Here is a 17,343-nt window from a genome sequence, read left to right as displayed (position 1 = left end):
GCTGCTGTAAAGCGAGAGCGCCGGCTGAGCGGCGCAGGAATCCGGGGAGTGACTTCATCCTCTAATAACTCCTCCAGCTCCCGTCTCCCAGGGAACCCCGTGGAATTCAATTAGCTAATGTGTGCCTAGCACTCGGAAAATATAGCATGCCACGGAATTGCTAAGTGTTGTTATTTAACAGCACGCATCCCGTGGTTGCAGCCCTGTAGTAGCAGTCAGAAAATCTACACCGTAATTGCCTGCTGGTGCCTGCTGCTGAATCTGCTGCGATCGCAGCAAGGCCTGGGGATTTTTTCTTTCTGTAAAAAAGTTCATGAATTTTGGCTGCAGATCCTCCGGGTCTAAATTTTTTTGTTTGTTTGTTTTTTTTTTTTTTTTTTTTTTGTTTTTGTTTTTTACTGAGCTCTCTTGAACAGAATATTGACATGTCGTGGGTGTTTTAAAAAACAAGAGTGGAAAGAGGGGGAGGAATTCAGGCAGGCAGGATTGGTGTCCCTGAAATTCACCTTGGCGTGATTCCTGGTGGTCTTCTCCTGGTTGGACTGAGACTGAGGGCCAAGTTTTGGGCAATTATTGCAATTCCTCCAATGTAGGGAGAAGGATAAATAAAAAAACAAACAGTGGAATGGGAGGAAATGAGGGAGCTGCTGTTTGCACCCATCTTTTTGATGGCATTTTCTGAAAGCCTGTGGTTACAAAGCTGTGTTTGCACAGGTGGGAGAGGCTTGGAGTCCCCTCTTAAAAGAGGATGTCAGAGTTATTTTCCTCTTTGCTCTTATTTAATTGGGAATTTTGTATCCTGCAAAAGCTCCAGCCAGCACTGAGGGTGAGGGAGAGCAACTCCAGGAGGAGAAAAAGGCAGCTGGGAAAGTGTTTTGTGTAGGAATCAACTTCACTACATCTCAGAGAGAAATCCTTGGCTCTCCACCTGAAAACACCTCTGAGATCAGGGGTTTTCCACCTCCTGTCCTGCCTGTGGTTGCCTCTGCAGCGTGGGAGGAGGGCAGGACGGGTGGGAAATCAGCTGAGAGGCGCAGGTCTCGAATAGCAAATGAGGTTTTGTTTGCAAAACGTGGGTTTGGAAATGTCAAGCGTGGCGAGTGAGTGTGTAAAGAGGAAAAAAATAAAAACCCGAGGAAATAAAAGGGACAGAAGCTGAGCTGGCAGCTCGGGGAGTATCGGGATGCTCTCACCCCTTTGCCCTCTGCAGCAAAGCCTGACCTTACCAAATCTCTCTTATCCCACTGCAAATGAAGTGTATCCCCCTAGGGTGGTTTATCTCCATCTCATTGCAGAGGCAGCTCACGGCTCATTTCCTCCTGACCCGGCTCTGCTGGCTGCTCGCGTGCTCATCTCATGGAAAGACATTTAATGGCCAAAGATTGGAGCTGGGGCAGAGGGAAGGGACGGGGAGCAGTGGGTGGAAGGGGTCGGGTCCAGGCCGTGCCACCCCCGTGTGTCACTGAGGTGATGCTTTATGGACGTGACAGCCACAGAAATGGGGGTTTCTGCAGCTGGAGGCTTGCCTGGAAAAATGGATACGGAGAGGGTCGGTTGTAGGAAAAGACCAAAGCTTGCACAAAGCAGCCAGGGGTGATGGGAGCTGGGCAAAGCTGCTGGTGGCGTTTGAACCAGAGCAAATTATTGGCTCGGGAGCCTGTCAGGGTCTGGCTGTGGTTGTTTTACAGGCAGAGTCCTGGCAGCTCCCCGAATTTACCCAGGGGAAGTGGGAAAAGACCCTTTCAGGGGGCTGGCTCTGACCATGGCACAGCCGCTCAGGGCAGCAGGAGCTGTGTGCTCAGCCCTGTGGCTGGGGTGGATCTCACCCCTGCCTCAGTTTCCCCACGTGAAGTGAGACCATTTCATTTCCTCGCCCAGTAATTGCTTGTTTAAAGATCAGAGCGTAACAAACCCCTCAACTTCAAAAGCTTGGAAGTGTTTTCAGGGGAGAAGAGGCACAATAAACAAACGAAGGCACTGATTTCAGCTGCCCCGAGGCTGGGGCGGGCTGGCACGAGATGAAACCTTGGATTTTGCGGCTGTTCCGGAACAAAACATCCCGTTTTCCTCCTGGACATCCCGAAGCCAAGAGGGCAGTGGGGCAGCTGTTTGCCTGGTGCCCTGCACGATTCGCCTCGAGGCTCTGGCTGCGGGGAGAGAGGATTTTACAGGGGTTTGAACATCCTTCCTGCTGCTCTGCCTGCAGCCAGCATCTCCTCGGGCGCAGCTCCTCATTAGCCACCTGCCCCGCTGACAGGATGCCGTGGGTGAATGGATCACCTGTCAGCAAGGCAGGGGGACGATATCATTCAAATGAATCAATAAGTTCACAGGCAATTTCACATTTTAACCAACGTTAACCTGGCGGCGTGTCCAAAAAATGTGCTTCATCCTGGGTTTGATCGCGTTCCCGTGGGTTTTGGCCGGGCTGGAAGAGTCTTGTAAGTGCCCATGTTTGGGAGATTTACAGGAATTGCTCCTGCGTGCCCAGCAAAGATTAAAAAGTGGCTGGACTTGCTGGAATCTCATCCCCCAGGGAGCTCAGGGACAGCTGTAGCCGTGCTGGGCATCCAGCAGTTGCTGAAACTGTCACTCCCACCTTCTCACTCCACTTCAGCAATTAGCAGAAGAGAAATTAGTGAGGGAAGTGCCATTATTCCTTGCTAATAGGACAAGGAGGGCTGGACTCTTCCCCAGGCTTTGTTGTGTAGCTGCTTCCACGGAGGTGAGGAGCAAAACCGAGCCCTCCGTTTTTGCTTTAATTATTTTTATGAAGTTGTTTTTCTACTTCTTACCACTTGCAGAAATGCAAGGGGAGGCTCCCAACTCCAAAACCCACAGTCAAGTCACCCTTCAAGCCTCCCCAGGGTATTAGGGTGGCATCTCCTCCTGGCAGCAGAAAGGAGCAGTGCAGGATTGGGGATTTTTAGGGTTAGGTAGAATTTGGTTCCTCCTACTGTGGGAAAGAACTGATTTAATTTGACAGTTGAAACTTGGTGTCACCAAATTGGATGTGGCGATCGAGCAGCCTCACTCAGCAGGTGGGTGACACCCTCCTTGAAGGGTTTTGGGTGTTTCTTTCGTGGAATTTGGCCAGTGAAGTGCTGGACTCGGGTGATATCTTCATTAAAAGCCTGATGAGGTGAGCAGCACCCTGAGTCAAATCCTGGTTAAAACCCAGGCTCTCTCTTCCAACAGCTGGATGGGTGTCACATCCAGGATCTCCCAGCTCCCATTCCCTCCCAGGGCACTGAGTGGGTGTGAAGCTTTCAGTGCCTGTTTTCCCCTCTAATCCCATTTCCTGCTTTGTGCTGCTGTAGGAGTTTTCCCTGCAGCGCCTGGACAGCCTGCTGGATGACCGAGTCAACATCCTGGGATTCTCCATCTTCAACCAGTCTCACGCCTTCTTCCAAGAGTTTGTCCAGAGCCTCAACCAGTCCTGGCAGGAGAATTGTGACCACGCTCCTTTTACTGGCCCAGCAGTAAGTAAAGTCCATTCCCACCTCCCAGCACCTCCCTGAGCTGGGAGATGTGATAAACCATGGAAAAAAAAAACCTTGTGGGAAGAGCTTCAGGATGGTCCTGAGCAATGCAGGGGTAATAAACTCCGGGCTCAAATAATTTTTTTAAAAGTTATTTAAATTATTCAATAATTGAATTATTTAATCCTATTTAATCTTGTGCTGAAGGGCTCAGGAATATCCCCAGGCTGCTGTTGTAGCTCAGATTGGATTTTGTGGGGGGATGCTGGTCCAGGAATGGGAAGGAAGAGCCAGAGCAGAACATTTTTATTAAGTAGGTAGAAGAGGACTCGAGCTGTCGATCTGTGATTTACAGAGGAGTCTCCTGATGTGGAAAATACCAAAGTGACCCTGAAAGTCAGAGCTGCCCAAAGGACCTTGGGGTGCCGAGCTTGGCAGAGCTTCTCTGTGCTGGACTGGGAGCACAGCTCTAAATCCAAGCCTAATCTTGATTTGGATTGTATTTCTCTGTGGGTGCAGGGGATGATGCAGCTCTGGTTCTTTTTTTCCCTCATGAAGTTTATCCCTGTGTGTTTAAACTCCAGGAAAATGGCTGGTGCAGGGGGGATTGTGGCTGCAGATGGCACAGGGGTCAGGCAGATGCTGAGCTGTGCTCTGTGCTCCAGCATCTCCCTGAGGAGCGTGCACATCAGCACTGGAGCATTCCCCAGGGATTCTCCACAACTGGGGGAGCTTGCAAAGCAGATTTGCCACTTCACAGCTGCAGCTGCGGGAGGGGAGGGAGAGGAAAATACCATCAGCTGAACCCTTTGCACGGATTTTTATGAACTCGGAGCCCCCTTGACGAGCTGAGCTGCTGAAAACCTCCTTATTGTCACCACAAAGGGATCCTTAAGAGGCAAAATAAGGAGATTTTTGCCCTTTGTGTCCGCATCCTTTGGCTTGACATGAGCTCATGTGCCTGGGACCATCCTCCTCTCCCTCCCACCCAGAGGCAGCTGTAATCAGCTTGCCCTGCTCAGTCTCCACGGGATTGCTACCAGGAAGATCCCTTTTTGGATTGCAGGGGCTGTGGAGAGGCATTAAAAACAAATTTCCTCCTCCTAGTGCAAACAGGAGACAGCAGGAGCCAGCAGCAGGTGCGACGGGGAAATGAAAATTCTCATTCTAGGTTCTTACCCTGCCTTGTCTTGAGCATCCAGCAAAACCTGTAGGTGGGAGGATGTGAGATGATGATGCCTGGGGGGGCTGGAATTCTTCAAGATGCCACATCCCAGGTGATGGGAAAAGGATTTGAGGGTAGGGAAGTTACAGAGCAGAGGTGAAATATTCCCAAGCGGAGTTTCTTTTGTCTGCGAGGTGAATCCAGGACCTTTCTGCCTCTGAAATCTGGCAGGGAGCATCTCTCTGTGTCAGAGCTTCCCCTTGTAGCCCTGGGAAGGAGCGGGATAACTCATCCTAAAGAGAGCAAAGGAAGCTCAACAGCTGGAAGTGACAGGAGGGAGGTTTCCTGTGAGCTGCAAAAAAATCCCAGGGCATCCTTGCTGGAGCTGAGGAAGCATCTGACAAAGGAGGAGGGAGCTGCCTGCTCTAATGCCATTCTCATTAATCACATTGCAAAGAAAGGAAATCAGAGAAAATCATTCAAATTACAGATGGCTAGATTTGGTAATTAGAATTTAGGCTAAAACAGATGTTTGTAATTAAGTGTTTATGTCATTGAATAAAATCCAGATTGCAAAGTCTATCTCGCAGGGTTTTAATGGTTTTAATTCCCCGTGTTGGGTTTGGGGGCAAAGATACAGCTGATAATGTTCTAGGGAGGGAAGAACAAAATAAAACCCCACATGGCAAAACCCAGAGCAGCCAAACCTGTTCATGTTTCAGTGTCAAGAATCGTCAGGAATTTGGCTTTGGGGATTGAGGGAAGTCCCCCGAGCCCCATGGATTTTCCGTGGAGCTCTGATATTGCAGAGGGGCACAAAACCACCAGGGTTCTGCACAAATCAGGCAGAGGGAGAGAATCAATTTGTTAGCAGACAAATTGGCTTGTTTGTGGCAGAGGGACAAAGCTGTGGTTTGAAATGAGGATATAGAAGGAGTGAGAGGTTTTTATAGTGACATGGGGAAAGCTGAGGAATGTCCAGGAGGACAGCCACTGATCCCTCTGGCTGGATCCGCCTGGAGGACATTCCAAAGGTCTCTTTTCACTCATTTGCCGAAGGTTATGACCTCAAAACTTTGTGGTTTACATCTGTTCCGTGCAAAGTCAGGCTGCAGGGAAGGGATTCCTATTCCATGCCATGAGGACTCGATCCTGTGTACCTCCACACCCTCCCCAACACTTAAATTACTTGAATTCATAAAGGCTGCTGGCAGAAATCACAATGAATTTTCCAGAGTTCAGGAGTAAAACATTCCAATCAATAATGTCAAATGCTTCACTGAGATCTACAAGTCTCTTGCTCACCAGCTAATAAGGGATTAACTGCTCAGGGAAAATGGAAATGGAAACCCAGCAGGAGAAAATTAAAAATGCTGGGCCAATATTCTGATTTGGTAGGAAATGGGGGAAACTTTGGGTTCGCGGGGGTTGTGTTTGGTCTGATAACAGTTTCATTTGTCCATCTGATGTTAATATGGTTCCTGACTGAGGAAAGGAATTGCTAATTGGGTGTGACATCCTGTAACCTCAACGGGATGAGGTTCATAATTAAAATTAAGTGCATGGAAAGAGCTTCATGGAACAGGACAGGACAGGCTGGAGAAGCCCTGTTAGGGAAAGAATTTATATTGAAGGGATAAAAGAAAGGTGGGAGAAGGATTTATCAGCTTCTTTTAGAATCTCTGGTTTTCCAGGAGGGGAATGTTTAGGTCAGACTCAGCAGGTTGGAGGAGTGAAAGGTCCCCGGTGTTGTCAGAGCTGGTGTTTGGGGTTTTGATGGCATCAGGCTGGAATCCTGCCTCTTCATTTAGGATGATCTGTAGATTTGGAGGGTTTTGTGCTGCTTTTCCAGTGTCTGATCCCACACCAACGTGGCCAGTGAGGTCTCGCCCCTGGTCTGAGTAAGATCAAGCAGGGTTAACTCCAAATTAGCAACAGAGTGGAAGCCCTGGGTTTGTTGGGGTCATTGAGCTGGGTGAGATTGTCCCTGCAGGGCCACTGGCAGCAGTGAATAAACCTGGTCAGGCTCTGGGGGGAGGAGAGGATGCAGAAACCACAGCCAGGGTGAGGTGGGGAAAGCAGCCCCAGGCTGGAGACTGAACCCTCTGCCAGGAGCTGGGATGGGAAGAGGATGCTCTTGGAAGTATCCATGAGGAAAATGCATCTTTGATAGTAATGAGCTGCAACAGCTTAATTCCAGCAGAGTCAGGAGGTGACAGTAATTAAAAGTGAAATCTCAGTCGCAACAGTGAGCACGAGGGAGAAAATAGCTGACTGGTAACGAGCCCAAAGCCATGGAAACTGCTGTGCACAGGTGAGAAACGGGGTTTGTGAGGCTTGGTGGGCAAAAAACCTGGGCAAAGGCAGCCAAAGCCAAGGGGAGCAGCAGAGGGGCTGAGCTCTGGCACTCTGGACATTGCCTCGGCAGTGCTGTTCCAGCAGGAACTGGAGGTTGTAGCGAGGGATGGATGATCTCCGTGGGGTGTGAAAGGCAGGATTTGGCTGCTGGACAAGCAGATCTAGCAAAACCTCGTTCCTTGTGGGTCTGCTTGTCAGAGAAGTGGTCGGAGAAGGCTGCCCGTGACGGCTGAAGGGCACAGTCGAGTTTCCTTCTGTCGGACCAGGCAGCAGATCTCAGGAGCAATTCCCCCTGGAAATTCCTGCTTCTCTCAGGAGCATTCCCCCTGGCCAGCAGATTGATCAGAGCCACCAAAAAGCTGAAAAACCTCCCCTGATGAGGAAAGGATAACTGCAGAAACTGAGATAGAAAGGATTGGGAAGGGACAGGGACGAGCAGAGATAGAGAGATGACAGTGATGGATGAAACAAGCCCGCACAGAGGGCATCCCAGCCGACCCCAGGCTGTGCACAGAACTCTCTCCAGCTCCGAGGTGCAGCAGGATGGTGGATTGTTGTGTTCCAAGCTGATTGCCCTGATTTGAAAAGACAGGTGTCTGCTAAGGAAGGCAGGAGCCTCATTTTAAATGGAGAATGTAAACCCCCTCCCTCTGAATTATCATAATTTTGAAATTCAGGGGGCTCTAGGCAGAGATATGGGAATAGGAAGAACAGTTCTTTACTAGGAAAATTAAAATTGAAACGCAGTTGTACAATAAACCAACCAAACAAAAAGAAAACCCTGACAGAGCCAGAAGACGAGCTGACCCCCTGTTGGTCAGGGTGTTGGTGTCAGCCCTGTCCAGTCCTCCTGCAGTGACAGATGTGGTTCTGGTGGAGCAATGATCCTGTAGGAGGGTGGAGTTTCCTCTGAAGGTCCAGTGGTGCTGAGATGGGTCCGGTCTCCCTCTGGGAATCCAGTGCACACAGGCTGTGCTGGTGTTCTGAATGCCAGGTTTGATCCAGGCGGGAATGCTGGGCTCCTGCCCCTGGGTGGAGCCTCTGCCCATGGGATGATGGGATTGTATCAGCCCTGCAGTGAGCCTGGATGGCCCATGAACAGCAGATATCCCCTGGGGGGAGGATGGGTCCTGGAAGGGATAAAGAACACTGCCCTGTGGGAACTGACAGTGGTCAGAACACGGATTCTCAGGCTCCAGGCAGAATCTTGAAGCCTGTGGGAAAACCAAGGACAGAACTCTCCCAGTCTGGCCTGAGAAATCATAAGGAGGGACCCAAAACAACCTTGTAGATCTCCTCCTCCTGACACCTGGTGTTTTTCCACCTTGTTTACTGGTAGAGATGTTTACAAAAAGGTGGTGCCCTAAAGGACCAATCCTAATCATTGATTCATTGTACCCAAACACAGTAAAAAGAATCTGCCTTTCAATAAACTTTGCTATAAACCCTCTGAAGAAACTGGACTTCTGCGTGTCCTGAATCGTAATGATACTGCCCCACCTGGTTTTAACAGCTGGTAACAGAGTACAAACTGCTGGTTACATCTCGCGTTTCAGCCTAAACCCCTGACTTCTCCCTGCCTGTCCCCCCCAGCTGTCCTCGGCGCTGCTGTTCGACGCCGTGTACGCCGTGGTGACGGCGGTGCAGGAGCTGAACCGCAGCCAGGAGATCGGCGTCAAGCCGCTGTCCTGCGGCTCCGCGCAGATCTGGCAGCACGGCACCAGCCTCATGAACTACCTGAGAATGGTGAGAGGGGGCTGAGGGCTGCTCCTCGCTGCCGGCAGCAGGGCTGGCTGTGCCCGGGCTCTTTGAAGGCAGTGAAAAGAGAGATCTGAGGGTTGGGGCTGTCACCGGCCTTGGAACGACATGAAACTCTCCCTTTTTCAGGCTTTGCTGTAGAAAAGCTGGAATTCAATTTTTTTTTCTTTTTTTTTTTTTAAGTATGAATGTTTCTAAGCGATTTGAGCTCTGACTTGAGCTGTTATGAGATCACACAGTACAATTGCTCAGACTCGGGCAAGAAGCGAGTTCCCCCATGGGTTTGGGCTCCTTTGAACCCAAAATTGTCATTTCTGGGACCAAACAGGCCTAAATCTGGCACGAGAACCCTCTGAAATTCCATCCTTGTGAATTAGTTGGAGTTTGTGGCTCCTCAGAGCTGAGGTGACCATGCAGCAGGAGCAGGTTTCTGAGGCTGTTTGGGTGTAAGTGAGACAAGAATATTTTATAAGGGCTTTTTATTTATAAGGGGTTTTTTTTCCCCATAGGAGAGCTCAGCTGAACCTGAGCATTTCACCACTTTGCCCCATTGACTTAAACCTCACCTTTAGCCAGGGACAACAAAATCCTCCAGCTCCCCATAGCTCTGCTGCTTGGAGACACAGTGGTCTTAGCCCTGGGATGGAGGGAGGCAGTGAGGGGGTGTGGAGCTGGTTTTTCCAAAGCAAGGAAATCTGGAGAGTCCTGCACCTCGTGCTGCTGATTCCCTGCTCCTCTGTGTGTCCTTTCTCCACTATCCAGACTCCAGAAATATTCAGATTGAGATAAAAGGGTCTCATTGCTGTTCCTGCTGGGAGTGTGGGGTTTGTGGGGCCATCCCTCAACTCTCTGGGGGGGTGGGGTGTTCTGGGGTGGGGCAGCCTCGCTGGGCGCTGTAACTGAGTCTCTCTTGGACAGGTAGAATTGGAAGGTCTCACCGGCCACATCGAATTCAACAGCAAAGGCCAACGCTCCAACTACGCCCTGAAAATCCTGCAGCACACACGGGGCGGCTTCCGGCAGGTGAGAGCAGCCAGGGGAGGGCTGGGAGCGTGTCCTGGGTGTCCTTGGCCCACGGGGGTGCTCTGGGGACCAAAAGGTGTGGGTTTCTTATCTTCTTTTCTTCGTGTTAGAGCCGGGATTGTTACACGGGAGTCGCAGTTTTCTCATGTTCGCATTCAGTGTTTATTAATTCTTATCTATGGCACAGCCTCACGAGTCGTGAGCTCTAGCTAGCAAGGTAGAAAATGGAGGTGTCTCTAACTCTTTCCAAGGTTATTTAAGTGCTGACCACCCAATAATGAGATGGCACCTCTGTTATTTATGCTTTTGACCCAATAATTGATCATCTAAGGTCTGCAATGCAGACCTTTTTCACCCAATTAGGAAAAACCACCTAAAACCATGAAGAAGAAGGTGAAGGACTTATAGACAACCCCCTAAATCCTCCATATTGCCCCATATACATTACTCTACACTAAAACCTTTAATCCTAAGTTTTCCACCCTGTGAGGTCACACAATTCAAATTACATACCCACAACCCCAGTGCTGTCACTCACTTTTGGAAGCCTTTTCCACAGCCTCAGGTCAAATGCGGTGTTTGCTTGAGGGTCAGTGCCCTTTCGAACAGAAAGGCTGAAATTCTCAGCCTCCAGGGTTCCAACAAAAAGGGGCCGTGGACCCCCTGAGGTGCTCGGGGTGTCACCTCAGCTCTGGCTGAGCCCTGGCTGGCAAACTCAGTGTGTTTGACTTCATCAGGAACGCGCCTCAGGATAATTTGGATGTGTCTTAATCTATCAGGCCCTGCAGGGGGTGACGGCAGAGCCAATCTCTGGCCTGTCACAGGGGCTAATTCAGGGCAGGGAGTCTGTGCCAGGTGCAAGCTCACGCTCACAACCCTTCAGTTCTTAAGCTTGAGGCTGCATTTGCTTAAAATGATTTGGATGCGGGGTAAATCAGAGGATTTTCTATGAAATGGGGTAAAAAATTGGGTACTGTGAACCTTTTCAAACTGTTTCTGGGAGGGAAAGCAAATGGGGCAGCCCCACGTGAGGAGTTCCCCTTCATCTCTCCCCTGTGAGGGGAAGTCCAAGCTCATTTCATTCTTGGTTTGTGGCTCCTCTCTAACAGGTTTCCTCAGCTCACACTCATTTACTTTTTGTCTCAGCGCCCGTAGGTTCCTCACAGCTTTCCTCTGCCCACAGAACACCGAGCAGATTTCATTAAAATCATTAATTTGAGTGGTATTTCCTCATCTCACACTTCCTGCCCGAGCCATATTTTCTGGCTTGAGCTGAAGTCGAGGATAGCAGACTGGTGAGATTACATGACACAAATCCCAGGAATTTGCTGGTAAATCCAAACCTTATCCAGGAGAAAAAAAAAAAAGAGTTTCATCTGTCTTGTTTCCCTGCTGCCCTTTTTCTCAGAGATTGCCACTTCTCGATGCTGGCAGAGAACAAAAGCTATTGTATCCTACCCTCACCAACAGAGCGTTTTGGCACCAGGAACCCTCTCCTGGCCTGGCAGCAGTGAATTTCAGCCTTGGCAAGGATGTTACCTGCCAGTTCTTACCTGTCAAGTGACAGCTTGGCTTTGATGCTGCCTTTCTCTGAGCGAGCAGGGGGCATCGGGATGGCATTTTCCCCACAGAGATCTCTCGCAGCATCAATGCCCTTTTAATCCTCTCCCAAACCCATCACCCTCTGAACAGAAGTGACAGATCCAAGCCCATCTGCATTAATAGGAGCACAAATTCAGCTGGATTCAGGAAGGAGATGCTGCGAAGCTCCCCGTGACAGCTTTGGTTTTGATGCGTTTGAATGTGGCAGGGGCTTCACGTTAAACTCACAGGTCCTCTCGGAGCAGAGCTTCTCCCAGAGCTCCACGGGGAGCTGTGACTGCAGCCTGATCTGCCCTGAGACTGAAGTCTCATCTCTTCCCCAGAAACCTGGTGTGACGGGAGGAAACCTTTGCTGACCTGTTGTAACAGCTGGGTGAAAAAGGAGCTTTGTGTCTGTGAGCTGCCCAGGAAAGCTGCACCGGGATCAAGCTTTCCAAGTTCCCCATCAGGCTGCAGGGGGGATGAAACGCTTCCAGCCACAGGGAAGAAATTGCTGGAAGGACAGGGCAGTCCCTTGGGGGTGGCTGCGAGCCCTGCCTGTCACAAACCCACCAGGAAAGAGCTGATTTTCATTAAACTGCTCCTGTGGCAGCTTTTCTGCCTTCTCTCCCTTTCTCAGGGAGCTTTCCTGATCCACAGTAGTGCCCAGAGGGGCGTCAGGGCCCCTCCCAGCCTAAAGGAGTTTGTTGAGATGTGTTTGACTGGGAAGAGCATCCCCAGAGAGCCGTGAGACCTGTCAGGCTCCTGCCCGACCTGCCTCCCCTCAAAGGGAAGCCAAAGGCAGCTCTGCTGTGCCATAAATGGTTATTTTCTTGTTGCCAGCCTGGCTTCTTTTGATGAAGATGACTAAATAAATCATTAGAAATACTTTAATTAAAGAAACAGGGTAAGGAACAGGCATTCACATCCTGGAGACAATCTTGCTCCCAAGGGTTGTATTAACTGATTTGTTTGAAACGCTTCTATTCCCTGCTTAGTTTTAAACCAAGCTCGTTTGAACTCTGCCCATTCCTCTCTTCCTCTCTTTCCCTCTCCTCCTCTCTCTCCTTCCATCCAGTGAAGCCACAGGGACTTCCAGCTCATCAGCTTTGATGGAGAGTTCACCGAATTTTGAGGCTGATCCAGCCAGCAAGCAAATTAGAGACACTTAGATTCTCTAACTTGCTGCTGCTTTTGGGCAAGGAGAGGCAGGGCTTTTTGACATCCAATTTTTAATGCATTTATGTAACGCACCAAACGTGTCTTTTCCTGATTTAGCTTAACCAGAGGAATTTTTTCCACAGCCATATGAGAGCGGCTCTGTCTGCTCACAGGATGCTCGATAAAGCACAGGCTCATTAATGTGCTGGTGATCTATAGATCTGACAAGGGCTGGCTTTGGTAAATGTCATCTTTTTTATTTTTCTCCCCTCCTCCTTTCTTTGCCCCTCTAAAAAACACTGCGGAGTTCCAGCAGACTGATTTGCTGGAAATCACGAGCTGGAGTTTGGGAACTTCACTTTGGGGGAAGGGAGTGAGGAGGGGCTGTGATTTAGGGAAGGGAAGGGGGAAGCTGCAGACCCTGAGCCCAGCTCTCCCCAGCCTAAGTGAGGCCCATCAGTCTGCACATAACCACAGGCCCTGCTGGTGTCCTGAGATGGAGCAGTGCAAGAGTTGAGGCTGTTAATTGGGCTGTTGATGAGATACAGATGAGTTCCCCGCCGATAGCTCTGGGACCCTCCGAAGTCCCGGCCACATCAGGCCTTTTTAATTTAGCAGCAGCTAATCAGCCTCGGTGGGACCGGTTCCTCTTCAGCTGCTACCCCAGGAACAGCCCAGGGACAGGTTCTGCCAAGAGCTCCATGACTTCTGTCCCCAGGACCTGACAAACTCAGTGTGTGCCACCACAGCCCTGCCTGGGCTGTGCCAAGTGTCAGTCATGTGGTCCAGAGGGGACATTTGGGGACGAGGGGACATCTGGGGGACGCTGGTGGCCTCAGGGGTGAGCTCTGTGTGTGTGGTTCTTTGGTTTCATAGTTCTTTCCGCGCTAATTTCAGTGGGGGAACTTTTGCCTCCTTGCTGTGCCGCCATCAGCGGCGTCACTCAGGAATCCAACCCCACGGCAGTGTCCTCAGAGGGATTTCCTTCATTTGTTTGTTTGATTCCTTTTTCCCCCTCCCCTGCCTCTCCCAGATTCCCTCTCCTCGGGGCACCTTGATTGCACTGTGCACTCCTTTTCCTGGGGACAGCAGAGAGGGAGATGATGGCTGCAGGCTGAGGGGCAGCACTTCTAATCACAGCCCAGAAGGTGCCTGTTGTTGTTTGCCTGTTCCAAGATCGGGATTCAGGGCTGGCTTGACCTTAATTTGAAGCTGGGAATGGGGCTGGTAAATACCTGTGGTGCCTCTGAAACTCGTGGAGAAGTCTTGCCCTGTCATCTCTGTGCTTACAGAAAACAAGCGGAATACAGAAATATAAGAAATAGAGAAGAATAAGCAGAAGATTTCACTAAAATCATTACCTTGAGAGGTATCGCATCACCTCACTCCGTGAGGAGCCTCAAAGCCTCTGCTCACAGGGTGGAGGGAGTGAGCCAGGAATGCTCCACGTGGGGATTCTCTACAGAGACGAGGAATCTTTCTGTGCCACCAACCCAAATCACGCCTTTTTCAGAGCAGCTAAATCGAGGCACCTCATCTGCCTGTGTGGAGAGAGCAGCGGCACGAGCAGCGAGCAGTGCCACTTCCCTGCTCCTTCCGGGCTCTTGGGGCTGGTTCACACTCTGAGTTTCACAGTTTGTGTTTGCAGAGCTGCGGGTGTTGCAGGCAGGGCTGGATCTCCTCGGGGCTCGGAGGGGTGCAGAGATGATGCCCTGCGGGTCACACATCCCCTGAGGACATGGAGGGAACTTTCTCCACCCAGGCCCTGGGCTGTCACCAGGTCACAAAATCCCTCTCAGAAAGGTGTTGAGCTCCAGCTGGCTGTGCTGCCCTCCTTGCCCTTCCAGGACAAGTATCACTACTCCAGCTCCTCTGATCATTAGGAACCTCTCCCCTGCTTTGTCAGCCTGTTTATTTCTGGCTGGTTTGTATGTGTTTATTTTTGTGCCAACGCCATCGTTTCAGCTTCGAAAAGCTGTTCTACCTCTTTGCTGCAGACCTCCTCCACCTGGAGTATTTATACAGACCAATCACATCCCCTGCTTAAAAACCCTGAGTCCTAAAAACCCCTGAAGTCCTTGTCCAGAGCCTCAACAACAGGATGGTCTCATCCACGTCCGTGTGGAGCATTTGATTGTTTTGTAAAAAAAAAAAAACAACTTTGCAGATGGATATGTTTTCTGTTTTCCAGAGGCTCTTTATATGTAGATAGAGATGATTAAAATCACCTTGACATCCATCTTGCAGCAGAGGGGTGTGAGGGGCCCAGACAGCCTCTGGCACTGCAGGAACAGCAGCACGAGGAGCTTTGCCAGCCCCTGAGGGGCACAGGGGTGAGCTGGGGCCAGCCAGGACGGGGGGGAAGTGCCCCCAGCACGTGGGATTTGCGTGGCCTTGGTGCTTTTAAGAGCAAGGTCAAACCCACAGCACTGTCAGGAGAAGAGGCAATTAGTCTCCGCACATGCCAGCAGGGGAGGGACAAATTGGAGAACAGCGAGGGCTGTTAAAATTAAAGTTAATCTGTCACTAATCTCTGGTTGAGGAATCCGGGAGGGAAGAGAAATTAGGCAATGTTTGTGAGTGATGAGTCGCTCCGCCAGGCGATTGCTGCTCAGCAATCAGAGCAGAGGTGGGGGATTCATCCTGCATGGGTTCAGAGCCTGTGCTGGCCACTGAAAGCTGTGCTCCAAGGGCTCCCTGCCCCTGAAATATCTGGGCAATCTCCCAGTTCGGGGCTGTTGTTGCCAGAGGTGAGCCCTGCACTAGGAATGGGCATGGCCCCAAGGCTGCCGGAGCTCCAGGAGGGTTTGGACAATGCTCTCAGGCACGGGGTGGGATTGCTGGGGTGTCTGCGCAGGAGCTGGGCTTTGATGATGCTGAGTGCAAAGCTGTCCTGCTCGCCCTTCCCACTGCCCCTTGTGCCTTGGGATGGGGAGGCTGGATTTGGGACTCCTCACAGACCCCCACTGTGCTTTGTCGGGTCACTTGGGCTGTATTTGCACCAGCACTTGGGACAGGAAAGGACCTGGCTCTTCATTCCCTCAGCACCCAGAGGGAGCCCAGAAAGGACCTGGCCCTTCCCTCAACACCCTTCTCAGTCAGTGAGGGTGGCTCTGCTGGGCTCAGATCACAGCCACCCCCAAGTCCTCGAGCCTTTGGTCATCCCAGAGGCCAAGCAGTGCCGAGAGCAGGCACAGAGTCAATCCCAGGGCTCCACACCACCTTGTCTCCCCCTCCTTGGACATAACAAGGTTAACCCGTGACAGAAAGGAAAATCGATCAGTTCCTCCCACCCTGACAGCAGGAGGAGAGCCTGCCTCAGTCCCGGTGTCGCGGGAGGGTGCTGGGCATGGAATTGCACTGGAGGAGCCCTGAAGACCCTCCCTGCACCTTTGGGGTCACCCACTGCCTCTCAGGGCCACAGCACCCCAGTCCAGAGGTGCCAGAGGACACCAGCAGAGTGCTGGAACCTGATGGGACAGAGGAGAAAAAGGAGGGGAAGGGGTTCAGAGGGAGCTGGCCTCTCTCAGCCCCCCCTGTATCCACGAGGAAAAGCAGAGGAGGAAAACCAGAGGCTCTTTTAAGGACAATGAGAGAGCAAGAGTTTAATTTGCACGCTCTGAACGAGCTGCTGGAGGTGCTGATCTCCCTGCCCAGAGCTCTGAGGGAAGGAGATGAGGCTCTTGAAGTTAAAATTAGGTTTTGTGGAATATTCCTCCCCCCTGGCTGAAGGCAGTTGTGTCACAGCTGAATCACGATGTCCTCCCGAGCGCCGGGGGGACTGGCTCCTGCCATCCACGCTGGGAATTTGGGTTTGCTGCTGGGAGTTTGGGTTTGCTGCAGCCACGCTGATGCTTGGATGGGTAAATTGGGCTGTTGGCGGGGCTCTTGGGTGTGATGAGCCCGAATCAAAGGATTTGGAAGTGCTTAATTGTGGTAGCTAAGAGCTGGAAGGTGGAGCAGCACCACTGAGAAGGTGGCTTTGGCTCAAGGTGGAGGGCAGAGGCTCCCAGCACCACGCTGGGAGGGCCAAGCCCACAGATGGGGGATTTCTGGCTAAGATGGGCGCGTTTGGTGGCATTTGGGGACAACACACAAGGCTGTGTGGCTCCCATGGAGCTGCCCAGCTCCCAGCTTTGTCCCCCAACAGGGAGGACACGTGGGGAGGCAGCACAGGGCCAGGTTGGTGGCACTGCAGAGCAGGTGGGGCTGTGCACAGAGGGTTAATGTCTCTCTGCTGACCCGTTCTGGGGTGCCTTGTGAAGGTAATGGAGCGTCCCTAAACAGGCCAGCTCCAGGGTTGTCACTCACCACAGCCATATGGACAGCGACTCGCCCTATAAATCCCCTTATTGTGCTGTTTGTCTCTCCAGATTGGCCACTGGCACGTCTCCGAAGGGCTCAGCATGGACAACAGGATCTTCTCCTCCAACATATCGGACAGCCTGTTCAACACCACGCTCATTGTCACCACCATCCTGGTAAGGGAGGGGGGCACCTACCCTTCCCCTCGGGCCAGCCCAGCCCTCAGGGGTGGGGTCAGCTCTTTATTAATTCTTATCTATAGTTCAGTCTCACAAGTTGTGAGTTCCGGCTAACAAAGTGAAAAATGGCTCTGTCTCTGTCTCTCTACAAGGTCTTTTAAGCACAAACTGTCCAATTATGAAACGACACGTAAATTATTTTTACTTTTAACCCAATAACCAACCACCCGTGGCTGCAATGCGGATTTTTATACCCAATTACAAAAGCCCACCCAGACCATGAAGGAGAAGGTGAAAAAGAAGGACTCAGCCAATGCCCTAAATCCTCCAT

The 17,343-nt window shown here is 51.1% G+C and overlaps 1 protein-coding gene across 1 annotated transcript in view; it reads left to right on the top strand.

Moving 5' to 3' along the window:
* Window positions 1-17,343, top strand: part of GRIK4 (glutamate ionotropic receptor kainate type subunit 4) — a 184,135-nt gene that overhangs the window by 138,152 nt on the left and 28,640 nt on the right. Inside the window, exons 8-11 of the mRNA XM_066203317.1 lie at window positions 3,321-3,482; window positions 8,599-8,751; window positions 9,682-9,786; window positions 16,902-17,009. Of these exons, the coding sequence (XP_066059414.1) occupies window positions 3,321-3,482; window positions 8,599-8,751; window positions 9,682-9,786; window positions 16,902-17,009 (528 nt within the window). The remainder of the gene's footprint in view (window positions 1-3,320; window positions 3,483-8,598; window positions 8,752-9,681; window positions 9,787-16,901; window positions 17,010-17,343) is intronic.

Source organism: Chamaea fasciata, unplaced genomic scaffold (assembly GCF_029207755.1).
Source record: "Chamaea fasciata isolate MVZ Bird 193981 ecotype frontalis unplaced genomic scaffold, bChaFas1.0.hap1 SCAF_24, whole genome shotgun sequence".
In the NCBI taxonomy this organism is placed as follows: Eukaryota; Metazoa; Chordata; class Aves; order Passeriformes; family Sylviidae; genus Chamaea; species Chamaea fasciata.
Note: the sequence above shows the minus strand (reverse complement) of the source record. Positions and strands in the feature narration are given on the sequence as shown.